Source organism: Triticum dicoccoides, chromosome 7A, assembly GCF_002162155.2.
Source record: "Triticum dicoccoides isolate Atlit2015 ecotype Zavitan chromosome 7A, WEW_v2.0, whole genome shotgun sequence".
Lineage (NCBI taxonomy): Eukaryota > Viridiplantae > Streptophyta > Magnoliopsida > Poales > Poaceae > Triticum > Triticum dicoccoides.
In genome coordinates, this window is record NC_041392.1 from 681,596,746 (window position 1) to 681,619,864 (window position 23,119).

At 44.7% G+C, this 23,119-nt stretch overlaps 2 protein-coding genes and 1 pseudogene across 2 annotated transcripts; all 3 read right to left on the reverse strand.

The window, feature by feature from the left end:
• Positions 1 to 270: 270 nt before the first annotated feature.
• Positions 271 to 5,603, reverse strand: LOC119331595 (aspartic proteinase 39-like). The gene is made up of 11 exons (XM_037604755.1): positions 5,196 to 5,603; positions 3,827 to 4,057; positions 3,624 to 3,753; positions 3,291 to 3,550; positions 2,946 to 3,152; positions 2,288 to 2,450; positions 2,089 to 2,174; positions 1,905 to 2,001; positions 1,711 to 1,789; positions 846 to 917; positions 271 to 666 (listed from the first exon to the last, which is right to left on the reverse strand). Exons 2-11 carry the CDS (start codon positions 4,033 to 4,035, stop codon positions 554 to 556), a joined length of 1,416 nt encoding a protein of 471 aa, XP_037460652.1. The 5' UTR covers positions 4,036 to 4,057; positions 5,196 to 5,603; the 3' UTR covers positions 271 to 553.
• Positions 5,604 to 18,616: 13,013 nt separating this feature from the next.
• LOC119328354 (magnesium-chelatase subunit ChlI, chloroplastic-like) lies at positions 18,617 to 20,293 on the reverse strand. Its single transcript, XM_037601357.1, has 3 exons — positions 20,126 to 20,293; positions 19,936 to 20,021; positions 18,617 to 19,863 (listed from the first exon to the last, which is right to left on the reverse strand). Exons 1-3 carry the CDS (start codon positions 20,244 to 20,246, stop codon positions 18,805 to 18,807), a joined length of 1,266 nt encoding a protein of 421 aa, XP_037457254.1. The 5' UTR covers positions 20,247 to 20,293; the 3' UTR covers positions 18,617 to 18,804.
• Positions 20,294 to 20,541: 248 nt separating this feature from the next.
• LOC119333886 lies at positions 20,542 to 21,642 on the reverse strand (annotated as a pseudogene).
• Positions 21,643 to 23,119: the final 1,477 nt, after the last annotated feature.

Here is a 23,119-nt window from a genome sequence, read left to right on the forward strand (position 1 = left end):
CCACCAACTATGTGATTCTAATGTTAAGTATCCATGGAGAGGATATGTTTTACTTGGATTTTGGTATTAACATGGTACAGCTAAATTTAGAGGTGCTATGGTTTCTTAGACGTGTGTTACATAACTATGGGGGAGTAATTTTATTGTTATTTCCTTTTCACAATACTGTTATGAATCCAAAAGTTCGCAAAACCTAGGTGAATCCAAAAGTTTGCAAAACAAACCTATGACACTTCAGCGCAAACCAAGGCAAAATAAATGACATAAACATGATTAATTAACCATGGTATCTTAAGGTTTGCGCCCAAGGCGCCAAGGCGGGAGTTTCCTCACTAGTATCTACAATTCTCATCCAGTGGCTCACAATTTATGTTGGGCCTCTACAACTTTAGATTAAAATGCATTTTACTCCAGTAATAAACAAGTCTAATAGTTAATTCAAATGCACTTCTAATAACCCTTACAAAATGCAGAGTTATGGTACAATCAGTCCCCAAAGTAACTCTCCTACTGGCATTGTCCTCAATTTTTCTACTCTGATTTTGCTCTCATGCTACGTGAGAAGGCTGACCAACCATACAACAGCCACTCCAATAGGTATCAAGCGGCTGCAGTATGATGATGCGCCACTCACATCAAACCGGGTGTTCCTATTGATTAAGGAGCCTGGCAGAAGAAAAGGCCCTGTTAGTCGCCACCAGCAATTAGAAGTACTATGATCCGATTGGAACATATGAATTCTACAGGGACCTCATATGGAACAGTTAGGCATTAGGGAAAGAATTCCAATGCTCCAAACCGGAGTTGATGGTTGAAATACCAAGACAGAGGAATTGTGAGCTTACAATTGTAGTCCATCCAGCCCAAGCGCATCTTCTCTAAGTCATACACAAATATCTTATCATGTAAAGCAAGATCTGTAACCAGCCAAAGAGACCAATTAGGTAGTGAGAAGAAATTTCTAAAAAAAGGTTAAAAGGTCGTCATACATGACTTGACCATTTTATTGTAATATTTTAGTTAATTATCCACATGAAGCAAGAATGTACTAGGATATACAGTCCAGTCCAATAGGAACAATAATAGGGTTTCAAGAACGGTATGGAGTGAAAAGCCATGATCATTCTCCCATGCCACCTGAGTATAGGGGAGCATATCATACCGAAACCAACATTCGGTGGAAACCGGTGAAAACCACACAAAAAAGATGTTTGAAGTTTCGACAAATACAGGATGTTATTAGGGTGATGTCTATTGCTATGCAAAATTCCCAAGTTCAAACACATTACGGAATGTGAGCTATGAAAATAACAAAATGAGCATTGAATAGTGCTGAACAGTAACATCACTATTCAGGGCTGAATATGTTTTTTTTCATAGCTCACATTTCTTAATGTGTTTCAACACGAAATTTGGCGTGGCAATAAAAACATCACCCTCTTAACATCGTGTATTTTTTCAGATTTTTTTGAAACTTTCAAATGTGGTTTCCATGAAGTACCATGAAGTTTTCTTTGAACGTTGGTTTCCGTATGATATTCTCTCCTGAGTATAGTAACTGGATGACTTACAATTTGCTGCTTGTATAATTATTGAGATGTTTGTTGAAATGCTTATTTCTTTTTGGATATCTACAACAGGATTGCATTCTTAAGGTCTAATAGGTAAGCTGTGCAGCTTATACTGGCTCATTCAGTCAAGATAACTAACCTCCGAGTACAGTGATTCCATGGCCATTCTGAATTTCCTTGGTACTTTGCCAGCCAATGCACCACACGGTATCATTGCCCTGCAAACCATGATACGATATCATTGTATTTGAGATAAGTTTCCCAAAACATTAACCTGATATGTCACTGTGAAAAGATACATTGAAGGCAGCATCAAAAGGCTGCTGGATTTACCACATAACCCTGCAGCAAAAGATAGTTTCGTGGCTTCATTGTCATTGCAGCACCTCCCTTAAAATATAGTGTGACGGTTGGAAATAACAAGTCAATGCTGGTACAGTACAAAGTATTTCTGTTATTAGTAATTCAACACTCATATAGACATGAACTCTTAATTTCATTATGATGAAAAGGAGACCTGCTAGAAGAAAGGAAACACTTGTCCCTCTTCTCAACCCGCTCGGTGCCAAGAGGACGTACAGATGGAGAGACCCCTGCAACTATCTGCAAATAGCTAAATATGAATCATTAGGATCTACATACTAGAGAGTTGCATACTAAATCAATTGAAGTAATATAGGCTGGTCGCATAGTGAGATATGATCCTATGAACTCACCGCACTAACAAATCCATCATAGACTTCGTCTAGAAGGTATGTTAGGGTTGTTCCTGAGTCTACTATTGGTCCTTGTTTATTTGATGTTGCAAACAAGGAAGAATCAATGGGCAGGTTTTGGCCATTGATAGCAATGCCCTCCAGATTCAAGTTGTAATGAGGCCTATATTTCATCCACAATATTAACACATAAAAAGTGGTTAGTATAAAGAATTCAGAAAGTTCTAAATGATAGAGCCCACATTTCACAGATTAAAGACCATAGCTATATTGTGTATTACTCTTGGCTTTTCAAATAACTGAACGCATGTTTCTTTAGGAAAGAAAACAAAGAGAAAGAAAAAGGAAAGTAAAACACAAAATAAAAAAAACACAACCCATGGAAAGAGTCCAAGATTTGTAGGAAGAAATTCGGATTGTGATGGGCAGGGTTGTAAGACTGTACACCTACAACTGGGCTACATTGTAGATCTCAAATTAATTAACCTAATAAGCATATTTTACCTTATAATGATAAGGATTGAAAGAAGAATGACCTCCATAACAATTAGCATCACCTCTAACAGAGGTATCCAGCATGGTAATTAAATAAAATCGAGCGATACAGAGTTTTGAACTCCATGTTATATGCAAGTAATTCAAGAAAAAAAATACTTACCCTGCAAGTGGAGTAAATACTAATCTTGGCTCCACGATTTCACCAAGAAGAAAAATGCCACCACCTTCTTCGGAACCTTTCAAGCAATGTGAGAACTTTTTAGGGGATACACCCAAAGAGTTCAGTTGTGAAATGATAGAAAGTTGCTGCTGTCCAAATGCCAGAATCCCATCTATATATATGAATCCTGATAGCGATTCGGTACATCTGTTTAAAAGAATATTTGAAACATGTCAGGGAGCAATGATGAAAAAATTCTATGGACCTTGCTAGGCAGCAAACTTCACTCTAAAAGTAATGAATAAATAAATAAAATGACAGTATCGACAAAGATATATGATTTACCCAAAAACAACAGATGCAGAAGCATTGGCAAAATGTTGATTTCCCATGATAGTGTCGAGATGCATAGTGTCAGACACGTAATAACCCGACACTCCAGTTCCATCACCATATGTTAGATTATAACCACATAGACTGCTTGTGGAATCTGAGGTATGGCAGACTTTTGATCCTGAATTGTCGGCAAGTGTACAGCTACTATCCGGGCATAGTATTCTGGACGATGTCGATGAAGAGTTGGGATTGTATAACTCTATTGGGATCTGAAAAACAAAGAAGTACAATGTTAACCCGTGCATATCTCGAATTGAGATGGATATGAGATAAGAGATTCACCTTGAGCGGACTTCTTGTCGAGCAACCCCTGCAGCCCTTGCAAGCAACCCACGAGATGTCACTTCCAGTGTCAATTTGGAAAGTATGTTCTTTTGGAGGGTTTCCTAATTTCACATTAGTATAATAAATCCTGCAAATTCAAGTTTTAATTTTTAAATACAATAATCGAAAACGAGTGGAATGAATCTTAGAAGCTAACGCACCCATCAGCGAATGGGTTGGCGTTGCCCTGCACAGGGACATTTACCACACCCATCCTCGCCTGCCTCGCCCTGTCCAGCTCCCTGGGATCCCCCAGTGGGACCCCCTTGAGCGGCACCACCCGCTCCAGCACCATCACCTGGTTAGCTGCTGCAGCCGCCGTAGCCAGGAGCAACACCACCACCATGGCAGCCACTTCTGATGGCCTCATCAGAAGTAGTTTTTCCTGATTTCTGCCAAAAGAAACAGCTATATTAGGGTAATATGCACTGTTACTGATGGACATGTAACAAAAAGATAGACATGGTGATTCAGGGGCAGGCAAATGATTTTCAGAACTGATATTCAGAATTTGGGAGAGTAATTTTTCTTTTGGATCTTAAAGCCAAGTTTTTGGTCTAAACGGTGGTATTATCTAGTACTCCCTCCAATCCAAAATAAGTGTCGTGGTTTGCACTAAGGTTAGTTCAACCTTAGTTATTATGGATCGGATGGAGTAATCAAGAGCCAAGAGCTGCCTCAAACAAGACTGGACAATTCTACATTTTTCAAAAGGGGGAATATAGTCTTTATTGTGTCAACCCCTGCCGCGCCGGGGAATGTAGTCTTTATTGTGTCAGGATCGTTGTGATGACCTATGAATTGCATATCAAAGTTTTGGAGCTCCATTAGTGAACCAATGCTATTTGATAATCGAATTGCAGATTTCACCATGGATTCGGTTGAAAAACCAACCTGCAGTAGATCTGAAATCCTGAATGGGAAAAGGAAACCAACAACGTTTGTGCAACCCCCCAAAAAAAGGAAGGAGGGGACGTGACCACTCTAGATCAGTCTAGTTCTGTGCTAGATTATGCATCTGCAACTACAACTACTACATAGACAACCTTGTTCAGAGAATTAAAATTAAATCATGGATAGAGACTTAAACTTTTGCATGAGTGAAATTGGCTAAACTTATACAAAACTGAAAGCAAACCTCTCCCTAAATATCATATTTAATTTACCCCGGCACCTATACTGGGATATAACATGATTTGTATTGAAAATTTGACATATACGTCAATATATATACCTTCAGGAGCTAATTCGCACTATTTGCGTATGACACGCATGGGATACCCGTTTTGTTGCTAAAAGATACTACAAATTAATCTCGTTTACGCTCTAATCCGTTCAAGAACAATCTACATTTTAGGAGAACCAAAAGCTCAAGGCCAGGCTTACAAAACATAATCTCGGATTTTATATGACAAACTTCTGACCAGTACCATTAGTGTCACGAGAAACACTTGCAATGCAACACCTATTACCAATACCATTACATTAGTGTCTGAACAATTTGTGAATTCAATGGTGAAGGAGAGAAACCTGCAGAGAAGCGACTCCCTTCCTGATTGAGCTCCTTGTCTGCTCTGCTGCCTGCCAAGGCCAGAGCGGCTGAGGCGGGAGCAGGGGAAGCCGGAACAGAGGGGCCGGCCGGAGCGCCTGGGACGGAGGCGGAGCGGCAGGGAAGCCGGAATGGAGAGGCCGGCCGGAGCGACTGGCACGGAGGCGGAGCAGCGCCGTGCCGGAGGAGGGAGGTCGCGGACGCCGGAGGCCGGAGCGGCCAGGGAGGGACGCGACGCGCGAGGCTCAGTCCGAGCGCGATCTGCGCGGACTGGGAGGAATGAGGAATCTGAGCTCGGATCTCACCAGACTCGACGAACCCTAGGTGCTTCTCTTCTTTCCTCTGCTGCGGGCTGCTCATGCCCTGCCTCTCAGAACAGAGGACGCTTAAGTTCGTTCGAAACTGCGACGGCAATTATTAGTTGGTTATTATAACGGGAGGCTTTGGCGCCACGGTGATAAGGATGAGTAGTGGTGTTATAGAAAGCTGTAATACTCGTGGGCTGTCCTTTTATCATCTCGGCCGTTGCTTGACCCTGCTTGACTCGAGGCTCAAAAATAAAAAGATGGTTCTAGAGAGAAAAAAATGGAATCTTCATATATCAGTCTTCAGGCCTATGGGCATATTTGGTTGCCTGCACACAGGCCAACAAGGTCACGTGAGAAGCAAAAGATCCTTTGATTGCCTGCATTCATTGTTTGGCCTGCATAGGACGAACTTTAAAGCACCTCCCATCCAGGCCTGTTAGGAAGGATCGATTCGGTCGTTTTCCCTCAGCCAGGCTTGGGGGATGCAGGGGATGGGGACACGACACCGAGCTCATGCGACCGCGAAGATGGTGCGAGCTCGCGCGTGTTCCCAAAAAAATGGTGGGAGGAATTGGTGTCACCTCCCGCCGACTCGGTCGCCCTATATAGGCACCCCCACCTCACCCTCCCCCCTCCGAAACTCCCGCGACCATTCACCCCCTTCGAGACTTCCCTCCCACGTAGATAGACATCGACGAGCAGGTAAACGACGCTTCTTCTTCGGCCGGCGGCACACGATGGCGGCAATTCGTGTCCTCCTCTTCTTCGACCTGTTATGTGCTACCTTTCCGCGGCTCTGATGACTGTGAGTTCGATCACTCCCTCCTTTTGTACTCGTTCTAGCTAGATATGTGAGCATGTGATAGGATTAGATATGTGACCATGCCTAGCATTGTACACCGTTGATCTATGAGAATGTGATGTTGTGGTAGCTAGTGGTTTAGGGTTGGTAACATGCTAGTTGATGTGTAGTATGCTAGTGTGGTGGTGTGTTGAACTCCGTGGTATGTTTTGAGTTTGAAGAACGGTCATATGGTGTTGTATTTGAACTAGATGATTCGTGCATACTATGCTTACTGTCCATTTGTAGTGCTCGTTCATATTGTCCATATGTTATGCTCGTTCATAATGCGGTGCTCTTGCACATTGTTCATGTGTAGTGCTTGTATCCTAGGTCGGTATGTGTAGCTCTCGCGGCGGGTGAGCGCCCACGGCGGCGCCGTCTCGATCTGCCAGCTCCGTCCTCCCTTGTGCCCACCGATTACAGATCCGAGACCCCCTCAGCCTCCTCTCTCCCCTCCCCGCAAAAGCTTTGGCGCCATGGGGATCCTACAGTGCACCCGTCCTGTGTCTGTGGCGACACCGGCAGCAGCTATCACCACCTCCGTGCCAGGTACCGGCTCCACGCCCCCAGCGCTGCCGCCGCCACTCGCCACCGATGCGCTCGCTGCGGCTGCCCTTGCCTCCCGCAAGGCCGCCCCAACCGCCGGTGGCCGTTTCTCCCAAGCTGGCCACCTCCCCGTCTTGCAGAAATCCTCATCTGATGCTCGGCCCGATTTGGATCAGGAGCAAGCTACGCTGGGCCGGCTCGTCCTAATTGGCGGTGTTTCCATGGAGGTGCCGCCAGGCAAGTCTGCTGCTCCGGCTCTGCCGACCGCTTCTGTCGCGGCATCGCATGGTCTTGACTGCAACAATGTGAGCTCCGATGAGGATGTAGTTGTGGAGATGGCGTTGCAGACGTCGCTGGCCTCGGCTAGTGCAGACCAGCTGACCCGCCGGCCGCATTCTGTGTTGTGGGCTTCCGTTGCTGATGAAGACGACGACGAGGATGACAGTGAGGATCTGGCCCCCAGGACTCCACCGGCTGCTGCCAAGGCCATCGACTCCGACTCCGCCAATGTGTGCATGGGGCACGGGCCGAACACAAGAGGGGGTTGGCAAGAGGTGCTGCTGCGGCGAGGTCCGCGGCACCCGTCATCACCGGCCCTGACTTTGGCTGCTCGCCCCATCCCTACTTGGCTGTATGGCAGATGCTGCAAATGCCTTGCTCCTGGGCACCGTGTAGTTGTTTGCAGAGATCCACTTCGGTGCTCCCGATGTTTGCAGAATGGTCACCTTGCGCGCGAGTGCCACAACACCTAGCGTCCTCTCAGCTCGCTAGCATGCCTTGTCATGCCGTGCCTCGGCATCGAGCATCGTCAAGCTCCTGCTTCCTGTGAAGGTTCGATGAAGCTCGTGCTTCCCTCCGAGGCGCTTCGTCGTGGGTCATGTGCGTCTGTCATCTCTGGGACTACTGGCTCGGCTACCCCGTCTGATGTGGAGCTACAGTCCACTCTGGCAGATCAGTCCAAGATGCTGCAAGGCTTGATGACACGTGTTGAGAGCTTTCTGGAGCAGGCGGAGGCTACTCTGACTAAGCTCTCCCTCGTGCCGGCTACGCTGCCGACTGCTCCGATGTCATGACCTCCTGTTGTTTCTGGTGTTGGTTCCGTGGGAGACAAGGGGACGGAGATCTTCAGTTGTTTCTCCCCTCGTACTGGGGTCAGTTCTTCGCCAGTGTCTGTCTTGCCCCTTGTGTTAGCTATTGTTGAGGGTGAGGCCATCGCTGGGTCGTCACCCCTGTGTTGCAGGTCATGCCCGAGCTCCAACAGCTATGTGTCAGACCAGCTTCGCCTCCGTCTGTGGAGCATATGGATGTCGATGCGCCAGCGACCTCATGTGAGGGACATGATTCTCCTTTGTCATGTGAGCAACTGGAGGCGCCCGAGTCCATTGTGTCGGTGGCGTCTGAATCCATTGTGTCAGTGGTACCTGTGGCTGATGATGTTGAGACGTCAGTATGTTGGCGCCTGATCCTTCAGCGCCCAGCCAGCTGCTCGCCGTTGTGGACCGTGGAGGTTCCAACGTTAAGGTCACCGACTCGCATGTGACCGTGAGGCACGAGGAGTCTGTGCGCGAAAAGGTTGATGAGATTCACTTTGAGATAGAGATTCACAGTTCGCTCAAACGTTTGGAGACGACTAGCCCCGGATCTGGCAAGATGATTATGGAGGAGGCTCTTAGGAGCAGAGCAAAGAAGAGTGACGCCACAAGAAAGGCGTCCGCAATAGCTTGATGATTCAGTGGATTTTGGTGATGAGCATGGTCTTTAGCGAGGTACTCTTGCTGGGGTCTTCTTTGCGATGTAACAGTGTGAGGGTTGATGGACCTTGTGTGTGCGGTTTGGTTGTCGGATTGATCCTGTGGTTATGGGGTTGCATGCTCTGTGAGTAGTCCACATGTGGTGAGTTTGTATCGATTTTCGCCCGATTTTCCTTTAATTAACCGAACAATTCTCTTCTGCTTAATTAATCGACGAGGCAAATCTTTTGCATCTGTTTCCAAAAAAATGTGTAGTGCTTGTTCATACTATTCATGTATAGCTTGTTCGTACTATCCACGGGTAGTGTGCTTTGAGAGTCACAATTATGTCATAATTTTGGTCGTTATTTTGTGCCTACATAGTAGGCTTTGCGGAACTTCACCGCGCTTGCACACCTCTTTTTGTTGTTATTCCTCGGGTAACATCTTTTGGAGTATATCTTTACTCAATATTAAAGAGAAGAGGCTTTCATAGTTCTCCATACGTCATTTATTTATATCCGTTGATTTTATGTTAATCATAAAGTTTAGCAGATAAGATTTAAAAGTATATCTATGTTTCTTCCTATCAAAAAAGAGTTCTCGGCCGATCTCATCTGGCTAGCTCAACCTGCCCCTAGCGGGTCTAGCGATTGATTTCTTTAGGAATACCTGATGATGGATCTTTGGTTGGCCCTCGCTAACTCGGTTCGACCAACCGGCCCAAACCCAACTAGCGTTCCTAACTGGAAAATCATCGAGCACCCCTATTTCTCGCCTTAAGTGAGATGGGTGGGAGCTCTCGTGTCAAGGGAGGCCAAAATGGGCCAGCCCAGCCGCGAAGGAGGCCATGGGCTGTTTTTTTCTGTTCTCATTTTTTTTCTTTATTTCTATATATATATTACAAGAAACACTCTTCAAAAACACATTTGAAAAATGTTAAGCAAGTATTTGAATTTTTTTGAGTAAGTATTAAAAAATGTTGAACAGGAATTTTAAAAAAATGTGAATAGGTGTTTGAAAAATGTTGAATAAGTTTTCAAAGGTTGAATAATTATTAGAAAAATGTTGAACAAGGATTTAAAAAATGTTGAACAAGTACTAAAAATGTTGAATAAGTATTACAAAATGTTGAATAAAGTATTTGAAAATATTGAATAAGTATTAAAAATGTTGAACAAGTATTTGAGAAAATGTTGAGTAAGTAGTAAAAATGTCGAGTATTTGAAAAATGTTGAATAAGTATTAAAATGTTAAAAAGATATTTGAAAATTGTTGAATAAGCTTTCGGACAATGTTCAACGTGTATACAAAAAAATGTTGATCATTTATTAAAAACATATTTTTGGCATATTCGAAAATATGGACTAAAAATGAAAACAAACGTAAGAAAAAAAGAAAAAGAAAAAATGGAGATGAAAAAAAAACAAAAAAATGGAGAAATAACCTAGAGAAAACCGAATAAAAATGAAGCAAAAAAAGAAAAGAGAAAAAAATCAGAAAAACTGTGAAGCCGAGAAAAACTAGTGAAAATCTCGCTTGTTTTACCTCAAGTAGTTCGCACCCTAGTACTTTTTCACAATTGGATGCTAGCTAGCAGAGCAGCCTACCGCTGTTTTTTTTAGGGAAATAGCCTTTATTCATTCAAAGACCACATTCAGTGGGATACAAGTGACGTCATGAGGCTGGCCAAGCCAAACATGACGACCAAAAGCTAACCTTAAAGCAAATCTAGCTAACTTATGAGCTTCTAAATTAACATGACGACCCTCAAAAGAGAAATTACATTGGAACGGTAATGATCTGGACTTAATTTCAGAGATGATCGAACCATACGAGCCCTTGTGTCCTCTTGTTATGTCTCCAATAACGTGCTTGCAATCTGAAGCAACCACCATTTGCTGAATATGAAGATCTTCTACTAGGGCAATAGCCTCCCGGCATGCAATAGCCTCCAGTGTCGCTGGGTCCCAAATCCCCGCAACGACCAAAGCTGAGCTCCCCAAGAAAACACCATTGCTGTCCTTGCAAATAGCTACAGCCGTTCCCCCTCTATGTGTCCATACGCTGCATCGACATGGATCTTGGCATAATTTGCTGGAGGCGCCTTCGGTCTCTGCCTGACCATGCTAGTGCTTGCTGTACTTTGGCGGACAGGCTTTTGAACTCTCACTGCTTCCAAATCTGATATGAAGCAGGTAATGAAAGTGTGTGTTGCATGGGGGGTTTGAAAAATTGCCCCATGGATAGCCTTTCTTCTCGATGACCAGATTGCCCAAAGTGTTACCGAGAGGAGAACAAACTTTTCATGAGGAAGCGCAGCAAGAAGACTAAACAGCCAGCTCTTCGCCCTCATTTCTGTTGTGGCAACGAGTGTACTCCCTAGTTCCTCATCCACCAGGGCCCATATGCATCTCGAAACGGTACACTCCAAAAGTGAATGCCGCCATGAATCCACTGCACCACAGAAACTGCAAGTGCTCGAGTTTGTCATATGGCGATGCGCTCTGACATCCTCCATCGGTAGAGACTATTTCGACAATCTCCACAAGAACATGCGTACTTTTGCCGGGACCTCTGTCTTCCATAACGATTTCCAGGACCCCTCCTCAGTTCGAGCTGATGAAGATCCAGCCGAACCCTCCAACCATGCTTCCCGTCGGTTCCTCGTCGTGACGAGCATGTTATAGGCCGACCGAACTGAAAATTGACCACTCCTGCCATGAGCCCAGCTCCAAAAATCCGGCATATTCATAGTGCATATTGGCATGTTTGTTATCACACTGACATCAAAAGGCATGAAGGTGGCATCTAGCAGCTGTTTGTTCCATGTGGCATTAGTGGCGTCAATAAGATCGGAGACCCACAAAGGAGGGTTGGCTGAGATACACCCGTAGGGTCTCATCATTTCCTCGCGGGGTAACCAGTTGTCCTCCCCAATGTATGTACTCTCTCCATTGCCTATATGCTTGATCAGGCCTTGTTTCAAGATGTCCCGGCCCTCAACAATGGCCCTCCATATCTGACTAGGCTGGCTTCCCAACATTGCATGCAGGATCGACGTGTGGGGGTAGTAGATGCTCTTAAGCACCCGAGCACTAAGAGACTCTGGGTCCTATAACAAGCGCCACGCTTGTCTTGCCAGCATCGCTAGGTTAAACAACTCAAAGTCTTTGAAACCCAGTCCTCCAATACTCTTAGGTTGCGTCATTGCCTTCCACGATACCCAATGAGGTTTTCGCTGCCCATTAGTACTTCCCCACCAAAACTTCCTAATCAACATGTTCAAATGCTCGCAAAGTCCTCTTGGAAGCTTAAAACACGACATTGAGAAGACAAGTAGTGCTTGCGCAACTACTTTGACTAACACTTCTTTCCCTGCCATAGACATTGTCCGCTCGATCCAGCCTTGAATTTTGCTCCACGGCCTATCTTTGAGATATTTGAAAGCACCATTCTTCGAGGTCCCGACATCCGACGGCATACCCAAATATTTATCATTCAACGTTTCATTTGGGACGTTCAAAAGTCTTTTTTATCTCATTACGGACACTCTCTGAAACACCCTTGCTAAATAATATGGATGATTTAGTATAATTTACTCTCTGGCCTATTGCTTGACGGTAGGTTTCCAACACTTGGTTCACCTTGGTAGAACCCACAACATTTGCCTTGAAGAACAGCAGGCTGTCATCAGCGAAAAGAAGGTGGTTAACTGGTGGCGCTGTAGCTGCCACCTGCACCCCTCTCAAATTGGATGACTCCCCTCTTGATTTTAAAAGGCACAACAGGCCCTCTGCTGCTATCAAGAACAAATATGGAGATATCGGGTCACTTTGTCGGATCCCTCTTGATGGTTTGAACTCCTCGAGCTTCTTCCCATTAAACATGACTGAGAAGTTTACTGAAGTAACAAGACTCGTAACAATCTCAACCCAGTTACTTGTGAATCCCAACTTGAGCATTATGGCACGTAGATAGTCCCATTCTCCCTGTCATGCGCCTTCATCATATCCAACTTCAGAGCACAAGACTGGTTTTTTATTTGCCTTGTTTCTCTTCATGAAATGCAAGCATTCATATGCGGTTATTATATTATCCGTGATTAACCTGCCTGGAACAAATGTTGATTGCTCATCTGAAATTATATCTGGGAGGATTTGCTTGAGTCTGTTGGATATAACCTTGGAAGCGATCTTGTACAGCACGTTACAAAGGCTAATTGGACGAAATTGTGAGAGTAAAGTGGGGTTTTTTTACCTTTGGTATGAGGACCAACACAGTATCATTAAATGCATGCTGCCAATTCAGTTCCCTCGACAATCTTGAGCACTACCTTCGTCACATCTTCCCCACAGACCTCCCAGTGCCGCTGGAAGAAATGTGCAGAAAATCCGTCCGGGCCCGGCGCCTTGATGGGGAACATTTGGAACAGTGCTTGTTTGACCTCCTGCTGAGTGTATGGTCCATTAAGGATCTCATTCATCGCTGGAGTAACCTTTGTTGGGACTGTGTCAAGGACTCTGTCCATGTTTTGTACCCCTTCCGAAGTGTACAAGTTTTTGTAAAACTCCGTGGTCAGCGCTTCCATCTCTGCACTGTCCTCCGTCAAGGTACCATCGGCATGTTGAAGCGATTTTATCTGGTTTTTCCGGCGCCGTCTGCTCGCTCTCAAATGGAAAAAATAAGTATTTTTGTCCCAATGAGTTAACCAATCAAGACGTGCCCTCTGGCGCCACAACATTTCCTCGCGGTGGAACAGTTCAATCAGTGTGTCTGCAACCTTTGTCTCATCGTGTGACGGGCCAGATCTTCCTGGGGCAGAGCGCAGGTACTCCAGGTGGGCCTTTAATTGGTTGATTTCTTTTTTGACAGAGCCAAAGTGGGTGTGATCCCAAGCCGACAAGTCCCCTGCCAGATTCCTGAGCTTCTCATGCAGCGAGGCCGCGGTTTCCATTGGCTGCATGTTCCATCGGTGGCTGACAGTGGTGAATAAAGAATCCTCCCTTTCCCACATCGTTTCATACATAAAAGGTCTGGGGCCCGCAGTGCATGCATGCAACTCACGTAGCGTGAGAAGGATTGGAATATGGTCTGATCCAGCTGCATTTTTATGTGTTAGGGCAGTAGATGGTAATGCCAAGAGCCACTCAGTGTTTACCAAACACCTATCAAGCCTCACCCTTGTATACGTGCCTCCCGAGACCTTCTTTTCGAACGTCCAATCCGTTCCAGTATACCCAATGTCCGTCGGGACGCATAAATCCACCACTTCTTTGAATGCTTCCACTTGAGCTTGACTCCGGGTGCCAACTCCGTCGTGTTCACAGGTATGTAAAACTTCATTAAAGTCACCTATTATCGTCCATGGCCTATTCTGTGTTTCAGCTATCCCTCGTAGGGTATTCCACGTATGATATTGTTCCAGTACTTGGGCTTCCCCGTACACAAAGGTCGCCCTGACCTGCAAATCCGCCACACCATCAACAAGAGTATCAATATGGTACTTCGAGTAACCAATAATTTCAACTTTTATTTCATCATTCCAAAAAATTCCAAGACCACCACTTCGTCCAGAACTACTAACAGCAAAGCTTTTATTGTAACCTAAAGTATCTGCTAAACTTTCAACTCTCGATCCCTCTATTTGTGTTTCTACAATTCAAAGGATAGAGGGGGCAAATTTCCTCGCTAAGTCGCGAAGCTCACGGACTGTCGCGGCTTTGCCAATTCCGCGGCAGTTCCAACTTAGCAGACTCATTGCGCTGGGCGCGACCCCCCTAGGAGGCCCGCCAGTCGTGCATCGGTGATTTTGTTGAGAGCTGGAGCCTTACTCACAACAACTTCACTGGTAGACGAACTAGGTTTGTTTCTCTTCGGTTCCTGCTTGGACGAGGGACTTGCTGGAACAGTTGGTACAGGGAGCGAGAGCATTGTTTTAGGCAGTACCACTTGACTTGGGGGATGTTGATCATTCATTAGAGCAGCCCTGCCACGGCCTCCCCTTGATCCACTGCCTTCTCCCGGACCGCTGCCCGGTCCCCTGAACCAGCTCGCCCTGAGATCCTTGAACACCAACGCCTTCGCAGGATGAATCCCGATCACCACATTCCTTAAACAAATGCGCCAAGTTGCCGCACACGGCACACCAATCGGGCAATCTCTCGCCTACCACTGGTGAGACCAGGGATCGAATTCCCTGTTAGCTCCGTTTTTCTTGGCTTATTATAATTTTAGCGTTAGTGAATGGGCCGGCCCAGTTGCCTGCGCTTAATAATTTTCCTTCAGCGAGCCCATTTGACGTTCGCGAGCTGGAAAATGGAAAAACACCACAAACTGAGAGCGCTACCGCTGCGATTCGAACCCCCGACTTCCTAGTATTCTACGCATTGTGGCAGCCGCTGGACATACAGCCCAACACATGAAGAAACGGACAACAGCGGCCAAAATTTGAACATTCGCTCTCCTGCTGCTACTGATCATGGTCACTAGCCACTGTAACTCTAGCATATATACGTCTCAAATCGTAGCCCCATCAGTATGTTCTATAAGCAGCAGCATATTTAAATTTAATTGAAATTTTGAACATGAATCTCCTTTTTTTAAGTTAAATATATTTTGAAATGTGAATTTTCAAAATTCCGAACAAAATTTAAAAACACAAACATTTTATGAACAAGCGACATATTTTGGGATTCTCAAAAGAAATGAAAAAGAAACAAAATTTAAAAATAGTACATTCTTTAAAATTACGAACAATTTTTAAAAAAGAAGGAAACATTTTCTACAAATCATGAACGTTTTTCGAAATTATGAACAAATTTTCCAAAATATGATTTTTTTAATTTGCGAACAAAAATTGAAAAAATGAACATTTTTTAGAAATTTCGAAAAGCTGGAACATTTTTTGAAAAAGCGACAAATTTTCATGTTTCTTTGTGCACAAAATTTGAATGCGAGCACACTTTCAAAAATTGTGCGGGAATATGTATATTTTTTAACTTTGTGAACAAATTCTGAAAGTGGGTTCAAAATATTTTCAAAACATGAACAATTTTAAAATTGTTGAGCAAAATTTGAAAGTGGGAACATTTATTGAAATTCCCGAACATTTTTTGAATTTGAAAATATATTATCAAAACATGAACATTTCCAAACATTTTGATTTTTTTGAAAGTGGGAACATTTATTGAAATTCCCGAACATTTTATGAATTTGCAAATATATTTTCAAAACATGAACATTTTTAAAATTAGTGAACAAATATTGAAAGTGTGAACATTTTCTATTATTACAAAACGTGAACATTTAAAAATTACAAATTTTATGTAGAAATTTCTGGAACATTTTCTATAAGAAAAGAACAAATATTTGAAATCCTAATTCTTCTGGAATTTCTTAACAAAATTTCAAAATAGGAACATTTTTAAAATATGTACAAAATCTAAAAATGAATACATTTTTAAATATCTGAAAATAGGTTGAAAAAGAAAAATAAACTTGAAAAACTAAAATAAAATAAAAAGGAGCTAAAAGGAAATAAAAGTGAAACAAAAAAGAATAAAAATGACAAAAGGAAAGGAAAATCAAAATGTAAAACTAAAATGGATGGAAAAGAAAAAGAAACGGGAAAAAAAGAAACAGAAAAAAATCCGGTTCATCCCAAAACCAGGGAAACCGCCTAGAACTTTCCAGAACGTTCCCAAAACCAGGATCAATGAAACGCACGCCTGTCTGTTAATTGGGCTGGCCCGCCTCGGTCGATACCTGTGCGGCGCTCCAACAAATTGATGTAGAACGCGTTAAATAGGAGATTCCCTTTCCTTGCTCCCACCCTCCCACGTTCTGCTCGATGGATTCTAAAGAAAAAAACGTTCCATTCGATCGTGAAAAAAGGGAAACCAAACGTTGCACTTAGGTTCAAGTAAAACTGGGAATGAAACCAACTCCGTCCAATTTCAAAAGTGCAAGTCCGACTCCTACTGGTTACAGACTCGAGGTCCTATTTGATAGATACAATTGCTGCTATAAATATATATATTCAATCCCCTTAATCCAATACTCCCTCCGTCCGAAAAAGTTTGTCCCTCAAATGGATGTATCTAGCACTAAGTTAGTGCTGCTAGATACATCCATTTAAGAAACAAACTTGGGACAATTTTTTCGGACGGAGGGAGTATATCTCGAGTCTTTCGTCGATCCTTCTTATCATGATCTTTGCTGCTGTATCACCGCTGATAGCAAAAGCAACGGGCCAGGTATGTACAAATCAAATTTATAATCAGCAATGACCTCCTCATGCTTCTAAGGACAAATATAGGCGTATATGCCCCCGTGGCCCTGCCTACTATTGTAATTTGATTAGAATAAAACAATTAATCATACAGTCTTAAAGAGTGATTACATGCATGGGCGAAACAAGACAATTCTTGTAAATACATCGGTCAGGACATGGATTTTATATATTCCTAAAGATATCTACATCAGCATATAGATACGAGAAACCAACAAAAACAAAAACAAGACAATTCTTGTAAATACATTAGTCAGGACATGGATTTTATATATTCCTAAAGATATCTACATCAGCATGTAGATATGGGAAAGTGAACAGCCGGTTTCACATATATAGATGATTCACAAGTGCTGATAGGATTTAGCATTTAAAGGAGCTCCTGTAGAAGACATCAAATAATTCTCAATTGGCTAACAGATCCCATGAAACAAATTTTATTATGGATGGCCCTAAAGCACACAAAAGATAATAAACTAATACACTTTTCCCCATCTGGTGTGAACACTGATGTGGTTCAGATGAGATGAGATGATAGTTTTACAGTTGAGACTACAAGAGTATTGCATTAAATGCAAGGTTACCAAGAGTTCAAGAAAAAAAAATCATTCATAGCATAAACCATGATCAACTTCCCAATCCATCAAATGCATGAGGTCACGAGGTCATGAACACGAACTATTAACGAGCTTCAATCATGACCTAGGCATATTGAATTACTATCTCTTCTCTGTTTAGAATATAATAAGTGAAATTCTGCTTTGTATTATTTGTGTAATCATTTTACTTCACAGCAGACTTGCGTTTAATATATCATCGCTTCCTTTGGTGCTAATTACTTACTTCCTCCGTCCGGTGAAGAGTGTACATCTAGAAATTTTAGGACAAATTATGGAGTTAAGTAAAAAATGCATTGAAAATGCGCAAGCCACCATCTGTCTCCTCTTTAATTACCCAACCTCCAATGAGCTAAGCGCATGTAGAAATTAAGAGGAACATGTGTAGATTGCTATTGATCTTGATTACCGTGTGATGAGACAGAAGTTTTTTTTTCTATTTCAAAATGCATTGGGAAGATAGAAGTACACTCTTTTGTGGACAAATTTGGAAGCTAGATGTACACTCTTCACCGGATGGAGGGAGTATGTCATGTTTTAAAGTAGGTAATAATGCCAATAACAGAACTTCACCGAGCTGTGCTTGTGGATGGAGTGTTCATTCTTTTGTTCGACAAGTTTTAACACAAAACTGCTCAAAAGACTGGGAAGACATCCTCTTTATTTGTTCAAATAGTTAGCTTAACAGAGATTGAATTAACCAAATGTTCGGCACTTTCCATGGCAGCAAACTGCACACGCACACCACTAGTTCAATGCAACTTGACAGCGTTACTACTAATAAATTTCTATTTCTGATGCACGAAAATAAGTAGTGGCTGTCAAGCAAATGATGTAATGGATACATTCAGATTCAGACTTGCTGTAAATAGTACAAGCCTCCAAGGCAAAACTGAATCTGTTCTTCTCTAGAACTGCATCTTACATGATCACATGGCTGATGCTTGGGCCTGGGGCTTTCTTTCGATTCAGCTCCTTGAGAAAACAGGGTACTATTCCCACGGCTGCACAAGTGCATATTTGGTCTGAGCAGGGGCACGAAGACAGGTCGGGGAAAGTGCTAATATGAGCCCAAGCTCAGAACAACATAACAAAGTTCACCATAATTAACGCTCGGTACCACTGTTTTCTATACAATGCAGAATATAGTTCGATAAAAGATGATTTACGAAAGGTGCTATAAAAGTTTACAGCCGAACAAAAAGCCTTCTGCCTTACATTGTGACAGAGAAACATTTACCTCGAGAGCAATCTAGCCAAAGACTTCATAAAACTTCTCAACTACAAGCAAGCCCGAGTCGATCGATTCGAGTGGGTCTTTACGGAGCCGATGCCTCAAACAGTTGGGAATCACGGTGGCAATGTCCTCCACTGTCACGATGTCCCTTCCCTTTAGGGCAGCCAACGCCTTGGCAGCCCTGTTAGTGACAATGTCTCCTCTCAGCCCATCCACATTCAGCTCAGAACATACCTGGGATATCTTAACCCGGAGATCATGGTCGAGCTGCACAGAACCGAGGTTGCTCCGAGCGGATGTGATCTGGTCCTGGAGCTTCCCTTGCTCCTCCAAGTAGGACTGCCGGAACGTTTTCGGGTCCTTGTCGAACCGAGCCCTCTCCTCCACAATCTTCACCCTCAGCTCCGCGTCCCTGACCGTGCCGACCTGCGCGTGCATCCCGAACCGGTCCAGCAGCTGCGGCCGGAGCTCGCCTTCCTCCGGGTTACCGGACCCAATGAGGATGAACCGCGCAGGGTGGGAGATGGAGATGCCCTCCCTCTCCACCGTGTTCCACCCGGAAGCCGCGGAATCCAGCAGAACATCCACCAGATGGTCGTCCAGCAGATTGACCTCGTCCACATACAGTATCCCCCTGTTGGCCTTGGCGAGCAGGCCTGGCTCGAACGCCTTGACACCTTCGGTGAGCGCCTTCTCAATGTCGATGGTGCCGCACACCCTGTCCTCGGTGGCGCCGAGGGGCAGGTCGACCATGGTGATCTTGGTGGTGGTGACGGGAAGGTCCTCGCCCTTGAGGAGGCGGTCCCGGACCTCGGGGCCCATGACCTCGGGGTCGAAGGGGTCGGAGTTGAACGGGTCGCCGACCACGACGCTGATGTCCGGGAGCAGGTCGACGAGGGAGCGGACGGTGGTGGACTTGCCGGTGCCCCGGTCGCCCATTATCATGACGCCGCCGATCTTGGGGTCGATGACGTTGAGCAGCAGGCAGAGCTTCATCTCGTCCTGCCCCACGATCGCCGGGAACGGGTACACCGGCCGCTGGCTCTCCTTCGCGGCCGCCGCCGGCTTGGTCTCCTACGAACATGAGAGTAAACAGTACCGCATTGTAGGCAGGACAGATTTGAGGGTTTGGGGGCGCATCAGTACCAGCTCGGCGGCGGAGGGGGCAGCGACATTGCAGACGGCGAAGCGGCCGCGGCGGAATCCTCTGCTGCCCCTGCACGGAGCCCGGGCTGCGCGTGGTGGGAGAGAGCTCGGGTGAGTGAACTGGGAGGGGGCCTTTGGAGATTCCGCATTCCTGGATTTCAAATTAGAGGGAGGGGGGAAGAGGCGATACCTGAGACGGCGGCGGTTGCGGCGGTGGTGAGGGAGAGAGGGCGGGAGGTGGAGACGGAGAAGGGGAGGGCCGGCGAGGCGGCGGCGGCCGACGCCTGGGAGAACGGGGAGGCCATGGCCATGGGACGAGGACGAGGGGAGTGGATGGATGGAGGGGGCGAGGGGATAAGAGAGGGATTGGGAGGCACGGGTTGGGACTTGGATAGGCCGGACGATGTTTTCTTTTCGAGGAAAGTATCGTTTTCCCTCTGAAATCCTCGGCAATGGACCAATTTCCCCCTCAACTTTAATACTGGATCAATCAGCCTCTCAAATCTGTAAAACCGGATCAATTCTCCCCTAAGGTGGTTTCAGACTTGATTTGGAGTGGTTTTCACCCATACCATGCATTTCTCTGGGTTGACCGTGCACTTCGCTTCATAACAGTTTGGGTGGAGATGACTGCTTCAGTGCGTCGAGCTCGCCTCCGTGGCCGGCATGCTCGCCGCTCGTCATCTTCTTGGTCTCCACCAGGCTGCCGCTGATGTACCCCCATCCGATACCTACAACGTCGTGCCGCTGCTCAGGTCCAACCGCCCGCAAGGGAACCGCTCTGTGTGCCTCGCACCACCCGGACCGGTGCCCCGCTTGGCTGCCGTAGAAGATGAGCTGCATCAGCATCGTGGACACGCGCATCCGGCCGCCCGTGATCACGCCCTTGTGCCAGGCTTGCATCCTCTTCCTCCGGCAAGCGGCGATGGTGTTCGAGGTGGCAGCCTTGCGGGCATCATTTTGATGAGCGTCTCCAGCGTGTCGGGGTTGTTGGACGACGACGGCGACGAGATCTTGTCGGCTCCGAGCTCGATCATAGGCTGTTGCGGCGGAGACGGCTCGGGGCCCCGGTGCCGGCCGCATTTCCTCGCCGGTCTGCGTGGCCGCGTTCGCCCTGGCGGCGCTGCACGCGGCGGCCACCCAGTACTGGCCGAGGTTGAAGGAGCTCTAGTTCTTGCGCCGGCCGTGAGCCCTGCTAATGGCCGCTTTGGGCAGCTTGTTCTCGTTCCCGGCCTGGCAGCTCGAGGTGGAGGAGGACGAGGATGAGAAGGCGAAGGCGTCGCGCGGGTAGGCTGGCGCGAGGAGGAGGCGGAGCAGCTCGGAGCCCTTGAGCACGTACTCGACGCCGCTGGCAGGTGCACGGGATCGTTGGCGGTGAGTCGTGCCAGACGTAGCCGGTCTTGTAACTCTGCTTGGAGGACCAAGAGTAGGCGTCCGCCATGCCAGCGCCCCGGAGCACAGTCAGCCTAGTCAACGAGTCCAGTCAGCGAGAAGTGCATGGTCTGGGTCCAAACCACTCAAAATCAGGTCCAAAACCACCATAGGGGGAATTGATCCGGTTTTAAAGATTTGAGGGGCTGATTGATCCGGTATTAGAGTTGAGGGGAAAATTGGTCCATTAGAAAGGATTTCAGGGGGAAAACGGTACTTTCCTCTTTCTTTTCTGAGGGATGGGCCAGAGTAAAGCTCGCCATATGGGCCATGCATCGCGGGCCGGCCCATGGATATGGATTTTCGGCCCGGCATGGACCTGGCATGAAACATGACAGAGAGCGAGATGCTAATTAAGGGTACGCTTTCTTCTAAAAAAAGGTAAATACACCAGTGATGCTTTAACTTGCCATGGACGTTCACTTTAGTGCCTGAACTTGAAAAAAACGCCGAATTAGTTGTAAAACTTGACATGAACGTGTAAATACGGTGCTAATTCGGTCTATAGACGTAAAGTGCATCGACATGGCACAATATATGGCTTATGTGGCACTGACATGGCATGAGACCCATTTATATCTACAAAACATAATTACTTGAATACTATCTGTCTCTATGATTACTGAGCCTGCCTGTCAGTACGTTAGCAAAAATAATATGAAAAATGCGCCGGAAAGGACTTGAACCAGCAACCTGCTGCTTGTGAGCTGGTCGCACTAGCCACAACATAGAATATGATTTGATAACTAAGATGGCCTCTCATTCTTAATGTATTTTAACTAAAACTCTTCTGTCCATAAATGGGCTGCAGCCAGTGGCTCATTTTACACACGTTATTTTCTAAAAAGTACATAATAATCATAATAAGAAAAGTTAGATTCAAATATTCATGTGTTATTAATAATTATCTCATGCCACACAAATATCAGTGTGCACAAAATATAAATATCTAGAGGTATACAATAAAATAGCTTATTAAAACTGTAATTTTTAGAAATATTAACTTATAGTTTAGAAATCTCTACATCTATAAAATATTCAGTTGATGATGATGGTGTGTCTGCCATTCGTCATTTTTGACTATTAGATCTACATCTAAAAATTGTGAGGTAAGTTGTAACCTTTTTGTAAAAATAGCTCAGTTCTCTGCTCCAATGTCTAGAAAACACCTTAGTATCTTGAAAGCAACCACATCTCTCCCTCACCTCATCAAAGCAGCCCGAGAAATTTTTTTGAGTGCAACATAATATATTTTTAGTGATATATGTGTATCAAAAGTTCAAAACTAGAGTATTTTTTTCAAGTTTGTGAACAAGTATTATTTTACTTTGGATCCGTTGCAATGCACGGACACATTGCTAGTTAATATTGTAAATATAACCCATGAGTATTTAAAAATGTTTGCAAATACAAACATTTAAAAATATGCATATAAATATTAAAATGTTTGAATAATTGAAAGAATATGTACAAAACTGTAATATAAAAGCAATATATTATTTATATTATACAAACATTGTTATTATTCATATATTATTTCATTACTATATATTTTAATTATTCATATAATTGTTAAATATAATCCATGACTGTGTATTTTAAATGTTTGTATTTACAACATTTTTTAATACCCATTGATTATTATTATTATTTTTATTGCAAACTGCTTTATATTTATTTGGTCTGCACACGGATATTTGTGTAGCATGAGGTAATTATTTATTACACGTGAATATTTGAATCTAACTTTAAT

Coding starts and splice junctions, on each gene's coding strand:
- LOC119331595 (XM_037604755.1), bottom strand. CDS start 4,035: ATGAGGCCATCAGAAGTGGCTGCCATGGTGGTGGTGTTGCTCCTGGCT. Junction 3,754..3,826: donor GCCAACCCATTCGCTGATGG/GTGCGTTAGCTT, acceptor TTGAATTTGCAG/GATTTATTATACTAATGTGA. Junction 3,551..3,623: donor CGACAAGAAGTCCGCTCAAG/GTGAATCTCTTA, acceptor TTTGTTTTTCAG/ATCCCAATAGAGTTATACAA.
- LOC119328354 (XM_037601357.1), bottom strand. CDS start 20,246: ATGGCCATGGCCTCCCCGTTCTCCCAGGCGTCGGCCGCCGCCGCCTCG. Junction 20,022..20,125: donor CGCAACCGCCGCCGTCTCAG/GTATCGCCTCTT, acceptor CACCACGCGCAG/CCCGGGCTCCGTGCAGGGGC. Junction 19,864..19,935: donor CCCCCTCCGCCGCCGAGCTG/GTACTGATGCGC, acceptor TCATGTTCGTAG/GAGACCAAGCCGGCGGCGGC.